Here is a 15,851-nt window from a genome sequence, read left to right on the forward strand (position 1 = left end):
ATTTTCTTCTAATGGCAAGTATAACTTTTTTTTCTTTTTATTTTTTTTATCATAATTCATCTGATTATTTTTAAAAGATTATTTTATAATCATAAAATATAAAATAGAGAGAATTAGTATTATACATAAGTCATATTATTTTCCCATTTTCTTCTAATGCAAGTATAATTTTACTTCTTTTTATTTTTTTTATCATAATTCATCTGATTATTTTAAAAATATTATTTTATAATCATAAAATATAAAAAGAATTAGTATTATATATAATCGTATTATTTTTTCATTTTTTTCTCAATTGCAAGTATAACCTTCCTTCTTTTGATTTATTTTATTATAATTTATCTGATTATTTTTAAAAAATTATTTTCAAACATCATAAAATATAAAATAGAGAGAATTAGTACTATACATAAGTCTTATTTTTCCATTTTCTTTTAATGGCAAGTATAACTTTTCTTCTTTTTATTTATTTTATCATAATTCATCTGATTATTTTTAAAAGATTATTTTATAATCATAAAATATAAAAAGAATTAGTATTATATATAATCGTATTATTTTTTCATTTTTTTTTCTCAATTACCTTTCTTCTTTTGATTTCTTTTATCATAATTTATCTGATTATTTTTAAAAAATTATTTTCAAACATCATAAAATATAAAATACAGAGAATTAGTACTATACATAAATCGTATTATTTTTCCATTTTCTTCTAATGGCAAGTATAACTTTTCTTCTTTTTAATTTTTTTTTATCATAATTTATCTGATTATTTTTAAAAGATTATTTTATAATCATAAAATATAAAAAGAATTAGTATTATATATAGTCGTATTATTTTTTCGTTTTTTTTCTCAAGTCCAATTTTTCTTCTTTTTATTTCTTTTATCATAATTTATCTGATTATTTAAAAAAAAATATTTTCAAACATTATAAAATATAAAATAGAGAGAATTAGTACTGTACATAAAGTCGTATTATTTTCCATATTTTTCTCATTATAAGTATAACAGTTTTTTTTATCATAATTAATCTGATTATTTTTAAAATATTTTTTTTAAATATCTTAAAATAAAAATATGATTATATATAAACTAATTATAAAATAAAAAAAAATAAAGAAGTATATATTTTTTTTATTAAAAGTAGTTAGTCACATTTATTTATATATAATCAATATCTCTTTTATATATATATATATATATATATATATATATATATATATATATATATATATATTATAATTTAATATAACAGTTAAAACAATATTAATTTTATTAAATATTTATATCACTTTTAATTTTAATAAAATTACTATTATATATAAAATTGTATTATTTTTTCATTTTTTTCTCATTATAAATAAAAATATTTTTTATCATAATTTATCTGATTATTTAAAAAATTATTTTCAAATATCATAAAACATAATTATATAAAAACATATATATTCGTTAGTCTCATTTATTTATATCAGGTTAACTCGTTACAATTTAATATTACATTTAAAAATATATTAATATTTAATTTTTATTTAATATATTAAATTCTATTAAGTTTACATATAATTAGTATATAAGAGTATAATAGTCCTAATATATTTGTTGATATATTAATTTTAGATATTATTAAATCAATTGAAATATTAAATATTTAAAGTTAATATTTCTGTTAATTTAATTTTTTTTATCTATATTTAAGTCATTAAAAACTTAAAATTAAAATTCAACATTTTATCTTAATTTTCAACTTTATAAAAAAAGACAACCTTTTAACATTATTTTTTTTATTCAACTCATGAAAATAGTTTATCTTAAAAATTATTAGATTTTTAATATATTATATATTTTAAAAGATTTAGATATATAAAAGTTTAATAAATAATTTAACTTTTTTTATTGGGCTTAAGCCCAATATAACTCATATATTGAATACATGATGTTTTGTTTAGTATAAAGCTGACCAGCCGTGTGATGGATGAGGGCTATTTCATAAAATATTTTTTTAGTAGATTTGGACTTTATTCAATATAAAAATGGAAATTTTAATTGTTTTCACTTTTCACCCATATAACTCAGTTATTTTTTACTAAATGAAAAATGAACATATATTCTAAATAACATGCTCATAGTTAATTTGATAACTTCCTTAAGAGATGTTTACCTAAGAGATTGTTTAATTTCTCTTTGGTCAGACCTAACTAAATTTTAACCATATTAACAACTAGCACTTTGTTTTTCTTATTAGATTTCCATTCAAAACCAGAAATTAATCTCTATAATCAAGCATTATTTGTTACAATTTTATCGTATTGTCAAAATTATTATAAACGTTACTACTTTTTTTGTTATATTTGGGATGCAAAATTTCATTATTTTAGTGGATAGAGGATTGCCATTTTTTAAGTTGTTCAAAAAGGATTGATAAAGAGCTGTATTACTTGAAATACATTTATTAATAAGTTCAATTCACAAATTTGAGAAACCTAACTCAATTATCCTTTCTTTAATAAATTATTTTTCAATCTTGTCGAACACTTTTCACATATTAATTTTTGTCATTTGTGAAGGTAAAAATATATGTTTTTTTTCAACTATTACTTTTATCTTTTAATTTTGTTTGATTATTGAGTTACATATAATTTTTTTACAATAGTTAAATCAGGAGATAGCCATAAATTAAGGATTTTAAAATCTCAAAATTTGTATTTATAATTTTATGAGCTTAGAATAAACTTTTAAATTAGTCAAAACTCTTGTCGTTTTAAATTTACAATCTTAGAATTATTATTTTACATAAAAAAAATGAATTTATATTTATAAAATTTTAAAATATTATTCATTTAAAAAATAAATTAATGTAACTAATTTATAAATATAACATTTTATAGTGTTATTTCTTTATTAATAAAATTTATAATTTTTTCTATACCTAATTATTTATATATGGCCCAATTATCATATAGGGCTCTTTGACGTTTTTACTGTACGTGGTTCGAACTTTTATTTGAGCCACACGAGACACTGCTAATAAAAGATAGAGTAATAGCGGAGAATTTAGCGATAAATTTATTATACTGTTGTTGATTATTAAAATACCATATTGGGCAAAATAGTAGTTTATATATATATATATATTATTAATGTATTTTTTTATTTATCAAACATTTTCTATCATTTAAATAACAAAAAAAATTAAACCCTAATTATACTACGAAAAAAATGGCGCGCTTTTCTTCCGTTTTGAGTAAATCATAGTCAGACTATGATCATCATAGTCTTCTCCTGCGAAGAAGACCATCGAAAATATTGTGTTCAGGTTTTCTTGAGGGAGGAAGTGAGGGATCTTGAGATGAGGGAACAAAGGGTGAAGTAAGAGCTAGAGATAAAGGAGCAGAGGGTGCAGTGTGAGCTGAAGATGAGGGAGCAGAGGGTGCGGTGTGAGCTAGAGGTGAGAGAGCGGAGGGTGTTGTAGCAGTAATGACCAACAATGACAAATCTGCTTTCGAGGACCGACAAAAAATAAACATGATATTAGCAAATAAAGCCAATGAAAAAATGATATTATTAATAAAAGCTATCATAAAATTTCAACGAAATAGTCTTGAACATGACCATATTCGGGAAGAAATGGTCCTAAACATGGTCATATTCGAGAAGATTTTAATGAAGCAATCAACCTATGAATAACAATCATATGAATAATCAACCTATGAATAACATGGTTGCGGCCTTATCCAAAAAAACAATCAACCTATGAATAACAGAAAAAATTGTTCTTACAAAGCAAGAACATTAAGATTTGTCATGTTTCTTCTCCAATTGTTAATAGTTTTTTTTTTGAATTCATCCATAACAGTTTCTAAAAACTTATAAACGACTCAATTACCAAGAGACTCATCTGAAATCACGAAATAAACGAATTTGTTTTCCTTACAAAACCCAAATATTGTCGGTTTTGACTATCAGATCTTCTAAGAACAACTATGAAGTTATGAAACTCTAGAAAATAGATATTTAATAAAGAGGAAAAAGTCTTGAGAATCTTAAGTGTTGTATTATCAACATTTACAAACAACCCTTATAAAGGAGTAATTAACCTAGAAACCCTAAATTACTTATAGATATAGGCTCAAGTCCATTAATAATTAAATAAGCCCTAATTGTACAATAAAAGCCTACAACTTTCAATTTTTTGACAATCAATACTTAAACTCACAATCTTCCCCGTAAGTTTGATTTGGTTCGAGATTCTTCACGCCGAGCAGCTCTCGCATTTCTGCAAATTTGACTCTTGCTAGTGTCTTAGTGAGAATGTTTACACGCTGCTCTCTAGTGCCTACGAACTCTACAACGATTTGTCAGTTCTCGACGCATTCACGGATGAAGTGGAACCGAGTGTCGATGTGTTTGTTATGTCCATAAAACACTAGATTCTTCATTAATGCTATTTCGAACTTGTTGTCGACATAATGGGTTATCGGCTTCGACTCGCATCTGAGCACTTCGCTCAACAAGTTTCTCAGCCAAAGTCCTTGACACAATGCTGCAGTAGTTGCTATAAACTACGCCTCACATGAAGATAAAGCAACAGTTCACTGTTTTTGAGATTGCTAGGTGATCACATTCCCGTTGAGATAAAACACCATCCCTCCAGTACTTTTTCTATCGTCTATGTCACCAGCTAGGTCATTGTTAATAAAACCAACAAGTTCTTCAACTTCTAGTCCTCTTCTTAACTAAATACCATAACTCATTGTTCCCTTCACATAACGAAGAATGTGTTTTACTACCTGTTGGTGTGGAGTGGTAGGCTTCTCCAAGTATCGACTCACTATGCCAACTGCATAAGAGATATTGGGTCGAGTGTGTGTCAAGTACCTGAGACACCCGATGATACACTTATACTCTTTCGGATCCAATAAGCTTCCTTCCACAACCTTTCCGAGCTGAAACTTTGCTTCCATAGGATACTTGTTCGAGTTACAATCCTCCATTGAAAACTGTTTCCAACACCTTCTTCGCATAAGCTTCATGCTTCACCTCAATGTTATCTTTCTTCTGGTCCACCTCGATACCAAGATAGTACGAGAGTAGCTCGAGATCACTCATCTCGAACTCCTTCATCATCTATTTTTTAACTCTTCAACACTCTTAATGCTTGATCCTGTCACAATTAAGTCGTCAACGTATACACCAACAATTAGTAACTCTTCTCCGTTGTTTCTTGTGTACACAACTTGCTCTTAAGAACATTTCACAAAGTCGAGACTCATCATTCTCTTATTGAGGCAAGTGTTCCACGCCCTTGATGCTTGACGTAGTCCGTAGAGAGCCTTGTATAACTTGTACACCTTGTACTCTTTATCCTTGATGATAAAACCTTCAGGTTGAGCGACATAGACTTCTTCTTCGATGTCACCATTGCGAAATGTTGATTTAACATCCAAGTGGTGAAACTCTCATCCATGGTGAGCTGCGATGACAAGAATTAGCTTGATTGTGTCAAGTTTTGCCACCAGTGCAAATGTCTCCTCAAAGTCAATGCCTTGCTTATACACATAGCCTTTCGCTAACAATCTCTCTTTGTGCTTGAGAATATTGTCTTCTTCGCTGTCTCTTTTCAACTTGAAAACTCACTTTAACCCGATGGTCTTGTGACCGGGTGGTAAGTTGGTGAACTCCCATGTCTTTTTCTTCCTGATAGACTTGAGCTCTTTGTTCATGGCCTCATTCCACGACTCTTCAACTATTGCCTCGTGATATGTTGTTGGCTCATTGGTGGTGAGCAATAATAATGCATCAAGATCCATCTCTGCCAGTAGTGCCTCCGCATAGACATCGGCGAGGGAACAAAGTTTGATGGGTCCAACTTCGGTTGTGGACTCACTCGAGCTCTCTTGATGACAATAGGAGTTCGGTGTACTTGTTGTGTTTTCCAACTCCACTAGGTTGTCGTCATCTCGTAGGATTCTTAACTCCAAGGAATTTTGTACGAGCTCATTGCTGTTGTTGCACCACTCCCACTTCTTTTTCTCTTCGAACACGACATCTCTACTCACACGGATTTTCTCGTAAGCTGGATCAAGAAACATATGCGCCTTGCTTCCGTCTTCGACATCAAGGTACACCATGTCTTGACTTCGATCATCAAGATTCTTGAGATGTGATCTGTTGTCTTAACATGTCCAGTACACCCAAATACTCTCAAGTGCTCTATATGAGGTCGTTTACTGGTCCATGCCTAGTAAGAAGTGCAAGTTTCTAACACCTTTTTCGGCAAGCGGTTCAAGAGATAAACTGCATGTCGTACTGCCTCTACCTAGAGGTTTGTCGGTACCTGCATGCTCTTGATTAAGCTCCTCGCAACATCCATCATAATACAATTTCTTCTCTTCACCACTTCATTTGTTGTGGAGTGTATGGTGTCGTGAGGTGACATTCGATTCCTTCCTCTTTACAGAACTCCACAAATTTCTGTGATGTGAACTATCCACCTCGATTAGTACACAAAATTTTCAGTTTGTGCTCATACTTGTTCTCAACGAGCCTCTTGAACTTCTTGAATGCTTCAAAATCTTCTATATTTATCTAAGAATGTACACCCACATCCAACAACTATAATCATCAAAAAGTAGAAGAAAATACTTGTTACCGGTGAGTGATGGAGGGGTGATCGGACCACATAGATCCGCGTGCACAAGTTGTAGAGGATGCTCGACACGAAAGTTTTATTGGGAAGGAAATGGTATCCTTGTTTACTTTGAAATCATGCAACTCTCACACACTTGGTCGGGATGTGTGATCTTGGGAAGCCCTATAGCCATCTCCTTCTCCCTCATTATCTTGAACGTATAAAAGTTTACTTGCCCAAGTCTCGCGTGCCATAACTAAGTTGGCTCTGCTAGCGATGTTAATATAGAAACAAGTTGCCTCGTCTCGAGAGAAATCTTGTATAACCAATTTTTAGATTTCTCCACCTTCATCAATAGAACACCATTTTGGTCGAACATCTTTAGGAGCGAGCTGGCTAAGATGATCATGTTGCCTTTTTATGTCATCAGACCGAGACTTATAATATTACTTTTTAATTTTGGAATGTAATATACCTCATCCATTATACGTTGATCTCCGTTCTTGCATTCAAACAAGATGAATCCTCGACCCTTGATCTCGACGAGTGAGCCGTCTCCGAACTTCACATTTCCGGTGATTTTCTCATCGAACTCATTGAACTTCTCTCGATGACCCGTCATATAGTTGCTTTCTCCATTGTCAAGGTACCACACGTCGGTGTGATTATACTCATCGGTACTTGCGAGGAGGTTCGCCATGACTTTCTTTTCATTGAGCACCACCACATCTGGTTCCTCTTTGGACGATTCTTGCTCGAGCTCTTCGAGGTTTGTCTCCTCATCTTCGAGCAAAACATTCGTCACTTCCTTAGCAAACATTAATGTTGGCTCCTCGTCATGGGAGCTAGTGAGGTTTGCTTCATCGTTGGGCCTTTTGTTAGGGCACTCAAACACGTAGTGCTATACTTTTGACAAGCGTAACACTTCATTATGTTCTTGTCATTGCGGGGCTTGGTGTCATCTCGTCGAGACGAGCTTTCTTCATGACCTTGACCTCCACCTCTCCCTTTTCCACGACCTCGATTATCATTACCGTTACCGCTGCAACTCGACGATCCAAAAGAAAAATCATCTTCTTCATTTTTCTTCATTCGTGACATCCATTCATCATGCGTGAGCAATAGGTGCTCCTCCTCTTGGTCTCTGTAGCCTTGAAGTCTCTCCTCGTGGACTTTGAGACGATCGACGATCTCTTTGACGGTCATATTCTTGAAATCACCAAATTGCTCGATTTCTATAACGATCTGCAAGTATTTCTTTGGTACGACTCTAAAGAACTTCTTGACGACAAAGATCTCATTCACATTCTTTTCCAACGAGCGGATACCAGTCACGATGGATGTTAGTTTCATGTAGAAATCATCCACCGATTCCCCATTCTTCATGCGAATCGCCTCGAAGTGTGTCTTCAAAGTTTGCACTTTTGCTTCCTTGACTCTCTCCACTCTAAATTGCATTGTCTTTAACGTCTCCCACGCTAGCTTGGCGGAATCCTTTTCAGCCACCATGAGAAGGACATTCTCAAGGAGTACTTGATAAATTGCGGCGAGAGCCATTCTATCATTCCGTTTGTCAACCTCATCAAGCATCATGGCTTCTCACACTCATTGTGCTTGTAAGTTTATCCGCATCTTCAATGCCCACACCGAGTAGTTACTCTTCGTTAGTAACTGATAGGAGAGCATCACGTTCTCTTCACTTCTGATATTCATTGCTGCCACATCTCTAGTTGATCTTGTCGACGACATGTTCTTCAAATAAACTCTGATATCAAATATTGGCTTTGACTATTGGATCTTCTAAGAACAACTAAGAAGATATAAAACTCTAAAAAATAAATATTTTCTAAAGAGGAAAAAGTCTTAAAAACATTAAGTGTTGTATTATCAACCTTTACAAACAACCCTTATAAAAGAGTAATTAGCCTAGAAACCCTAAATTACTTATACATACAGGCCAAAATTCATTAATAATTATATAGCCCTAATTGTATAAAAGACAATAAATGCCTGCAACTTTCAATTTTCTGACAATCAATACTTAAACTCACAAATATTTTATGATTTATTGTCTGAAAGTACCATTTATGAAAAGGAGGTATCAACTTCTCCAAACATAATTCAGCTAAGCTTTCAATTTTTGAATTTTTATTATTGTAAATATTTACTATATCATGTCCTCAAATCTCCTAACTCAGATACAGAAACTAGAAATATAAATAAAAACATTTTCCAAATATTCAATCTAGTTCTCAAACATGGACAGCGCCAAAATTCGAAGTCGCAGAAGATGGATGGAAGAAGAAAGCCGAAGTCACATAAGGAAGAAGAAAGAAGAAAGCCAAAAAGGCAAAAGAATGAATAAAAGAGAAATCGAAGAGGGAGAAGAGACTAAGGAATAGAGAGACTGAGAAAGAGTAATTATTATTCATTTAAATTTTATTTTATTTTCTCTCTCATCCACCGTGGAATTTTTATCCACCTGACTGCCAAGTGGGGCATCTCTGGAGAGTCGTTGACCCAACGTCGCTATCCCTATCATGTTTATTTTGATATATAGGTGATCTAGTAAATCATCTCGAGCCTTGTAAGTTAATTGGTCAAAATCATATCTTCTTTTTTTATGTGTAGTTTTAGTTTATGATCCAACTAGAATGAGCTCTTAACTAATACCATCACCTTTGGCATTACTAATAAAGTTAGGCAAGACGGGTAATAATACATTTTGAATAAGAAGTGGTTTTCCTTATGATTATTTTATTGGTTTTTTTTTCATATTTTGAAATTATCCATTAAATATATTATCAACATCAAGATGTCCTCAACCCTTCTAGTTATCCCTTCTAATTGAAAGGTTACATGAAAATCTTGAATATTTATCAAAGTAAAAATAAACTATGTAGTAAAAATATGTTAGGTAATCTTTGGAAAATTTAGATAGAAAGAAAAAAAGAGCCAACCATTAAAGAATGTTTTGATTTGTTCTCCTTTAGTTGATTTTGCCATGCATGTAAGGTTAAAATATATTAATATTAGACTATTTTGGAGAGCACGACAATACGATGCATAATAATCGCGTAATTATTGGATATTATACTGATGGTCAAGAATATTTTTAAAAAAAATTAGTTATATATAAAATATAAAAATAAATAAAAAAGATCGTCTACGTTACACGCGTAACATTAACCAACGAAAGTACGCCACGTAACTTTTGGTTTTGGAGGAGATTTGGTTAAACGTTTACATGTATATATATATATTTATATATATTAAAGGGATTTCCCTAGGGTTTCTTCGCCGCCTCTTCCGCCTACTGATCTACCACGAGAGTCGATCAATCTTCTTCTGTTGGACCGTACCGATATGGTTCCACAAAGGGGAGAAGAATTATGGAGTCATGAAAATTAATCTATTTTCATGGGTCCTAGCATCTAGTGCTCCGCCGATTGGGACACCAAGTAATCTTGGCATCGAAGAGGTGACTTTCGTGCCTTATATATATATATATATGTTTATGTAGTGGTTGGATTCAGTTTAGTGTTCAGGGTAAGAGAAACCCCTTTACATTGGTTTCTTTGAAATCAGTTACCATTTCATGTTTTTGCTAATTAATTTTGGCTAATTTTTTTATTAGTACTGTTAGAGGGCTTATTGTGATCCTACTAAAAAAATGATTGGATATAATTATAAGGGTGATACTTGGTCAATTGTTACAAATGGTCACTTGTTTAATTGAATATAGGAGGGTATATATATATAATGGATTATTGATTACATAGGGTCTTTGGCTATAAAGGGGTTAATTGATTTACAAGAGGGGACTTAATTTTTTTAAAAAAAAGGGTATAGTAAGGGGTTACAAAGGGGCTTATTGTCATCATGGCTACAAAAAGGGGTAATTGGATACAATTACAAAAGTGAGTTACTTGGTCAATTGGTTACAAATGATTTACTTGGTTAATTTAATATAGAATGGTTACTTGGCATGATTTTTTTTATTAGATAAGGTCTTTGGCTACAAAAGATGTTTAAGATCATACACATAAAGATTTACCACCTTCATGATTCATGAGAGACTTAGGTGCATGTTAACCTTTGGATTACTCATTTTTTATCACTTTGAAGTACATTTTTTAACTATAATAAAAAAAAGAATTATGTTTGAGTGACGGTTTATCGTAAAAAAGTTCATTTGAAATAAAAAATGATTTTTAGAAAACATACTTATTAATTTATGAGAAGCAAGGATTGTTTAAAGTATCATTTTATTAACATGATTTTTATTTATTAAAAATAAATAAGTTAAAACTATATTTATGTGTTTACACAAGGTAGTATTTTATATAGAAATATTAGAATTATTGAATATTTTGATTAATTATCTATAAATGACTCTTATTTGTTAAATTCAATAAAATATATAAAAGATTATTTTTCCTTATCTATAGAGCACTCTTTTATTTTAATTAAAAAATATTAATCATAAAAGGAATCACTTTTTATGGTAGTAAATATTTTCTAAGATTTAGAAAATATTATCATTAATTATTTTGAATTAATTAATTTTATTAGTTTTGGTTAAACAACATAAATGACAATGTTATAAAGTGATACTATAATTCTTCAATATTACAAACAAATTTGAATTCAAATTTAAAAATAAATCATTTTGATGGAATATCCATTCAAAGTACATCTATTTAGAATTTTAATGCATTTATATATATTTCTTAAATCAAATATAAAACACAGATTTTGTTTTAAATGCTAAATGATATGGAAAATTATTTTTTCTATAATTATGTTTGTGTGGTGAGGGAATCCATTTTATTTAAATATTTTAAAATAAAAATATTGTATTTGTGGATTATTACAATTATACAAAAGAAGAATTATTTTAAATGAAAAAGTTGATTTTTTATAACCAAATTACTTATTCAATTTACAACTATTTATAATATAGGAAACTAGTTTTTATGGTAGTAAATTTTACCACCATTAATACAAAATCTGAAAAAATAAAAAATATATTTAGATTGAGTCTTTCAAACTAATTTTTATTAAAAAAAATCTTCTAAAAATCTATATAAGAGGAGTTCTAACCATTAACAAATTCCACCACATTCAGAAAAAAAAAAAGTTGTCTTATTCAATTGTTTGTAAAAACACCATGGCTAGAAAGAAAGTTAAGCTTACTTACATTCTCAATAATAGTGCGAGGAAAACTTCATTCAAGAAAAGAAAACTTAGTGTTGTGAAGCAACTAGATGAAATCACCACTCTCTGCGACGTTGAAGCGTGTACCTTCATTTATAGTGACTTTGATCCCCAACCTTTTGTTTGGCCGTCCATGGATGAAGTACGGAGACTCATCACGAAGTACCAGAGTTTTCCGAAGGCTGATCAAGTTAAACGAAAGGTCTCCCAAGAGACCTTTACGAGGCAAAGGCTTCAAAAATTACAAGAGAAACTAAGAAAACGTGAAAGAGAGATCCGTCATAACGAGATGACGCACATCATGTTTCAATCAATGATGAATCCACAAAATTCTATGTCAAGCCTGAATACCGAAGATTTACAGGAGCTAGCTAGAGTAATCGGTCAGAACTTGATGGAGGTTAAGAGGACGATGGACTCCTCCTCTTTCAACCCTCCTCCTCTTCCCCAACTTGATTTTGAAGGGAGTGGAGTTGGTGGTAGCCAACAACTTGCTTGGAGCCAAGATGATTTCATGCCTCCAACTCATGGGGGATTTGGCTCTTACATGGCGCCCAGCATGACATGTCCTCCTCCGGTCATGGAGTTTCAGCCTCCTAACATGGGGTTTGAACCTCCTAACATTGATCCTAACATGGAGCCTCTGCCATCTGATTTCCCGCAGAATGGCATGTCATACCCGAGCAACCCTCCTCCATTTCCTCACTATCATAACGCAGACATGGGGCCACATGATCCATCTTCACATTAAAAGAATGTCTTCTCCAATATGCGTGTTTCTCTTTTTTTTTTCTCTTCTATCTTATTTTTTTTTATCCTTGAGTCTCTTTCTAATGAAAATTATATTTTTGTTTCACTTTTTTATTATTATATATCATTTATTTAATAATTGGTCTTAAAAAATAATATAATTATTTTCATAACGAATAAAATTGTGTTTTTTTATATTTAAAATTGACTAACTAAAATAATATTATAAATAAAAATAATAAATATTTATAAACTATTTCAAATATGGCGCAGTTATTTATTTTTATTGAATATTTAAATATTATCACTAATATTTATTATAATTATAATTTTTATATTTATAAGAATAATTAATAATTTTTAAATATAATAATTAATACTTTTTAAATATAATTAATAATAATAATAATGACAAATTACTTAGACCATCTCCAACTCACAAACTCATTCTCAAACTTAAAATGCAGTAAACATCACATCAAACTATAATTTATCTCCAACCCAAAAACTCATTTCCAAACTCAAAAAAATATTCTTAAAATATTCTTTTCTTACACTAATTTTTTAACTTTATTAATATTATCTATATATTTATCAACATTACATATTTAATCTTAATTTTTTTTCATTCTTTTAATAAAATTAATTATATATATATCAATAATTTATATACAACTAAATAATTCAATAATATATTTAAATAAACAAACATATTATATTAAAATTTAAGTTATAAAATATAACATAAAAATAAAAAATAAATAAAATTTCAAATATAATACAATTTAATGATTTAATTATGTATTTAAAAAATATTACAACTTTTATCTTAAAATTAAAAATTAAAAGACCAATGAAGTGTTTCAAATAATTTATATAAACAAGTTTAATATTTAAATTAAACAGTTCATATATTTGAAGGACTTATTTATAAATTTATAAAAAAAAATTGCCGGAATGAACGAAAACTACGCATATATGCGTTTTTTTGTTTAGAGAGGGAGGATATTCTTATTTTTCCGTTGCGTTTGCTGGCCCGTTGGAGTAGAAAATGGGAATTTGCGTTTGCCGTTCCCTTGGAGATGCCCTTAGGTGGTTCTCAAATTACTTCAATCGCTTACTTTTAACATTTAAACTATTTTTGAAAACAAATCGCCCCTCAAACTTTCAGAAAGGGTCACCAATAACCATTCTATCATTTTTTTTTGTTAAACATAACCCTTCTAACTAAAAGCCTCCAACTATTATGATAGTTTATTTTGACCCTCTAACTATTTTAATAGTTGATTTTTAACTTTTGAATTATTTCTCCCCAAAACTATCAACATATTCAATCTTGACTATTTTTTATTTTGTTTTATGACCAAATTTGAAGATAATTTATTTTATGGCAATCTATCCATATTTTTTTTTTGACAAATATTGATAGATTACAATAGAGTTTTAAACAATTGTAACTTTCTATTTTATTTTATTTTTGTTTTATACAATAATGTCAAATAAGATGAAATATGTGAATGTGATTAAACAATTGCAACATTAATGCTAGATTAATCATATTCATTAAAAAGTACTAAAAACATCAATAATCATTTTTTACACACTGTAATTAAAAATGCAAAAAACTACAGTTAAAAACATAAAGAGCAGTAATACTGCAATTAAGAAGACAAACACTGTAGTTAAAAAAGACAAGATTTTCTCTTGTAGTTTATAATATTCATGTTCTAAGTCTTAAAATATTGATGTCTCATCATTTGCTTCATCCTATTCTTTTGACTAGTCACTGCAGTTAAAAAAAAGAATGTAGTTAAAAAGACAAAAGATCTACCATATAATGTGAATACATTCAACAAATCAAATAAATTTACTTACATATTGGTTCTGTGCCTTTTAATGCTCATCATTCCTCCCTTTACATCTTGCAAGTTTTAACATTATGACATGAGTTTCCACACTTCTTACAGTGGATAACCACATACCTCCTCAGCTTCTTTCCATAGTTTTTTCTCTCATTTAGTTCTTTTTTTCTTGCTTTCTTGGGTCTACCTAGCTAAACCACACAAACGGGAGGATCCAACTACAATCCTAGTAATGAAGTTGGTCATATATCTTTACCATTGATTGAGTATAAGACGTGATGGTAAATAGTGATGAATAATTCTCATCTTTTTTGTGTACTTCTTCTTGTGGAGTACTACTTGAGCCTTGTTTACTATTTCTTACTGAAATTATTGCAATATCCTTGAGCCTTGTGCACTATTTCTTACTGAAATTGATGTAATACACTTTGAGCCTTGTGCACTTCATTTCACTAAAGTTGTTATAGTACCACTTAAACCCCTTGTGCAACTTTTTATTGAAGTTATTGCAGTACGACTTTGGCCCCTTTTTCGTTCTTCTAACTAGAGTTGGTTTGGTTGACAGTTCAAATTCAATCCAATAGTAAACTTCAATCAATCTGCTCATGTTACCCACATACACATAATCATAACATGAACATCGTTTACAATGTTCTTTGGGTTACATTTCAAAGGATCACATGGTTTCACATACGAGAATAACATATTATTGTTGTCATACTTTAGGTCTTTAACCATTGCCTTAATCTTTTGGAAAGACAATCTATCAATATCACAGTAATCAATGTAATCAACATCACCACCAACGTATAATAGACCATCTCTTCTTCATCCATGATAAAGTTTAATTCTAAACAATTTAGACTCAAGACCTATAACCCAATATATGCACATTGAAATGTTAGGATTTGTATCTCCCAAATCCGATCTACTTGAAACAATCTATAAAAAATGCAAGAAAGAAGAACACAAGAAGACACATATTTATAGTGCAGTGGTTCACTCAAATTGAGCTACGTTCACTTCAGCCGCTACCAGATTTCACTATGATGAAAAAGAAGGAATACAAAGTTTTTTTTGCCTCACACTTTATATCTCTAGAATTCTGTCTAACTTGTGTAAACCCTTAATAATCACATATTTATAGGGTAAACATTCAGGTAATAAACCTAAATAACTGTTGGTCAGGCCAAGCCCAAAACTAAATACAAACCCAATAAACTTTAATTAACAATGTAGAGTTTATTATAAATGTAGGTTCCATAACTCAACATGAAATAGTATAAAGTTAGAAGAATATATGAATATTGTAAACTTGATATCAATGCATAATTAGAAAATGAGGGTTTTAATTAGAAAAAAATGTTAAACATCTTATCAAGTATA

At 30.0% G+C, this 15,851-nt stretch overlaps 1 protein-coding gene across 1 annotated transcript; it reads left to right on the top strand.

The window, feature by feature from the left end:
* The first annotated feature begins 11,806 nt into the window (after positions 1-11,806).
* On the top strand, positions 11,807-12,604 carry LOC124909821 (agamous-like MADS-box protein AGL80). Its single transcript, XM_047450455.1, has one exon. The coding sequence runs from the start codon at positions 11,807-11,809 to the stop codon at positions 12,602-12,604; it is 798 nt and encodes a 265-aa protein (XP_047306411.1).
* The last annotated feature ends 3,247 nt before the right edge of the window (positions 12,605-15,851 follow it).

This window comes from Impatiens glandulifera, chromosome 7, assembly GCF_907164915.1.
Source record: "Impatiens glandulifera chromosome 7, dImpGla2.1, whole genome shotgun sequence".
NCBI classification, from domain to species: domain Eukaryota; kingdom Viridiplantae; phylum Streptophyta; class Magnoliopsida; order Ericales; family Balsaminaceae; genus Impatiens; species Impatiens glandulifera.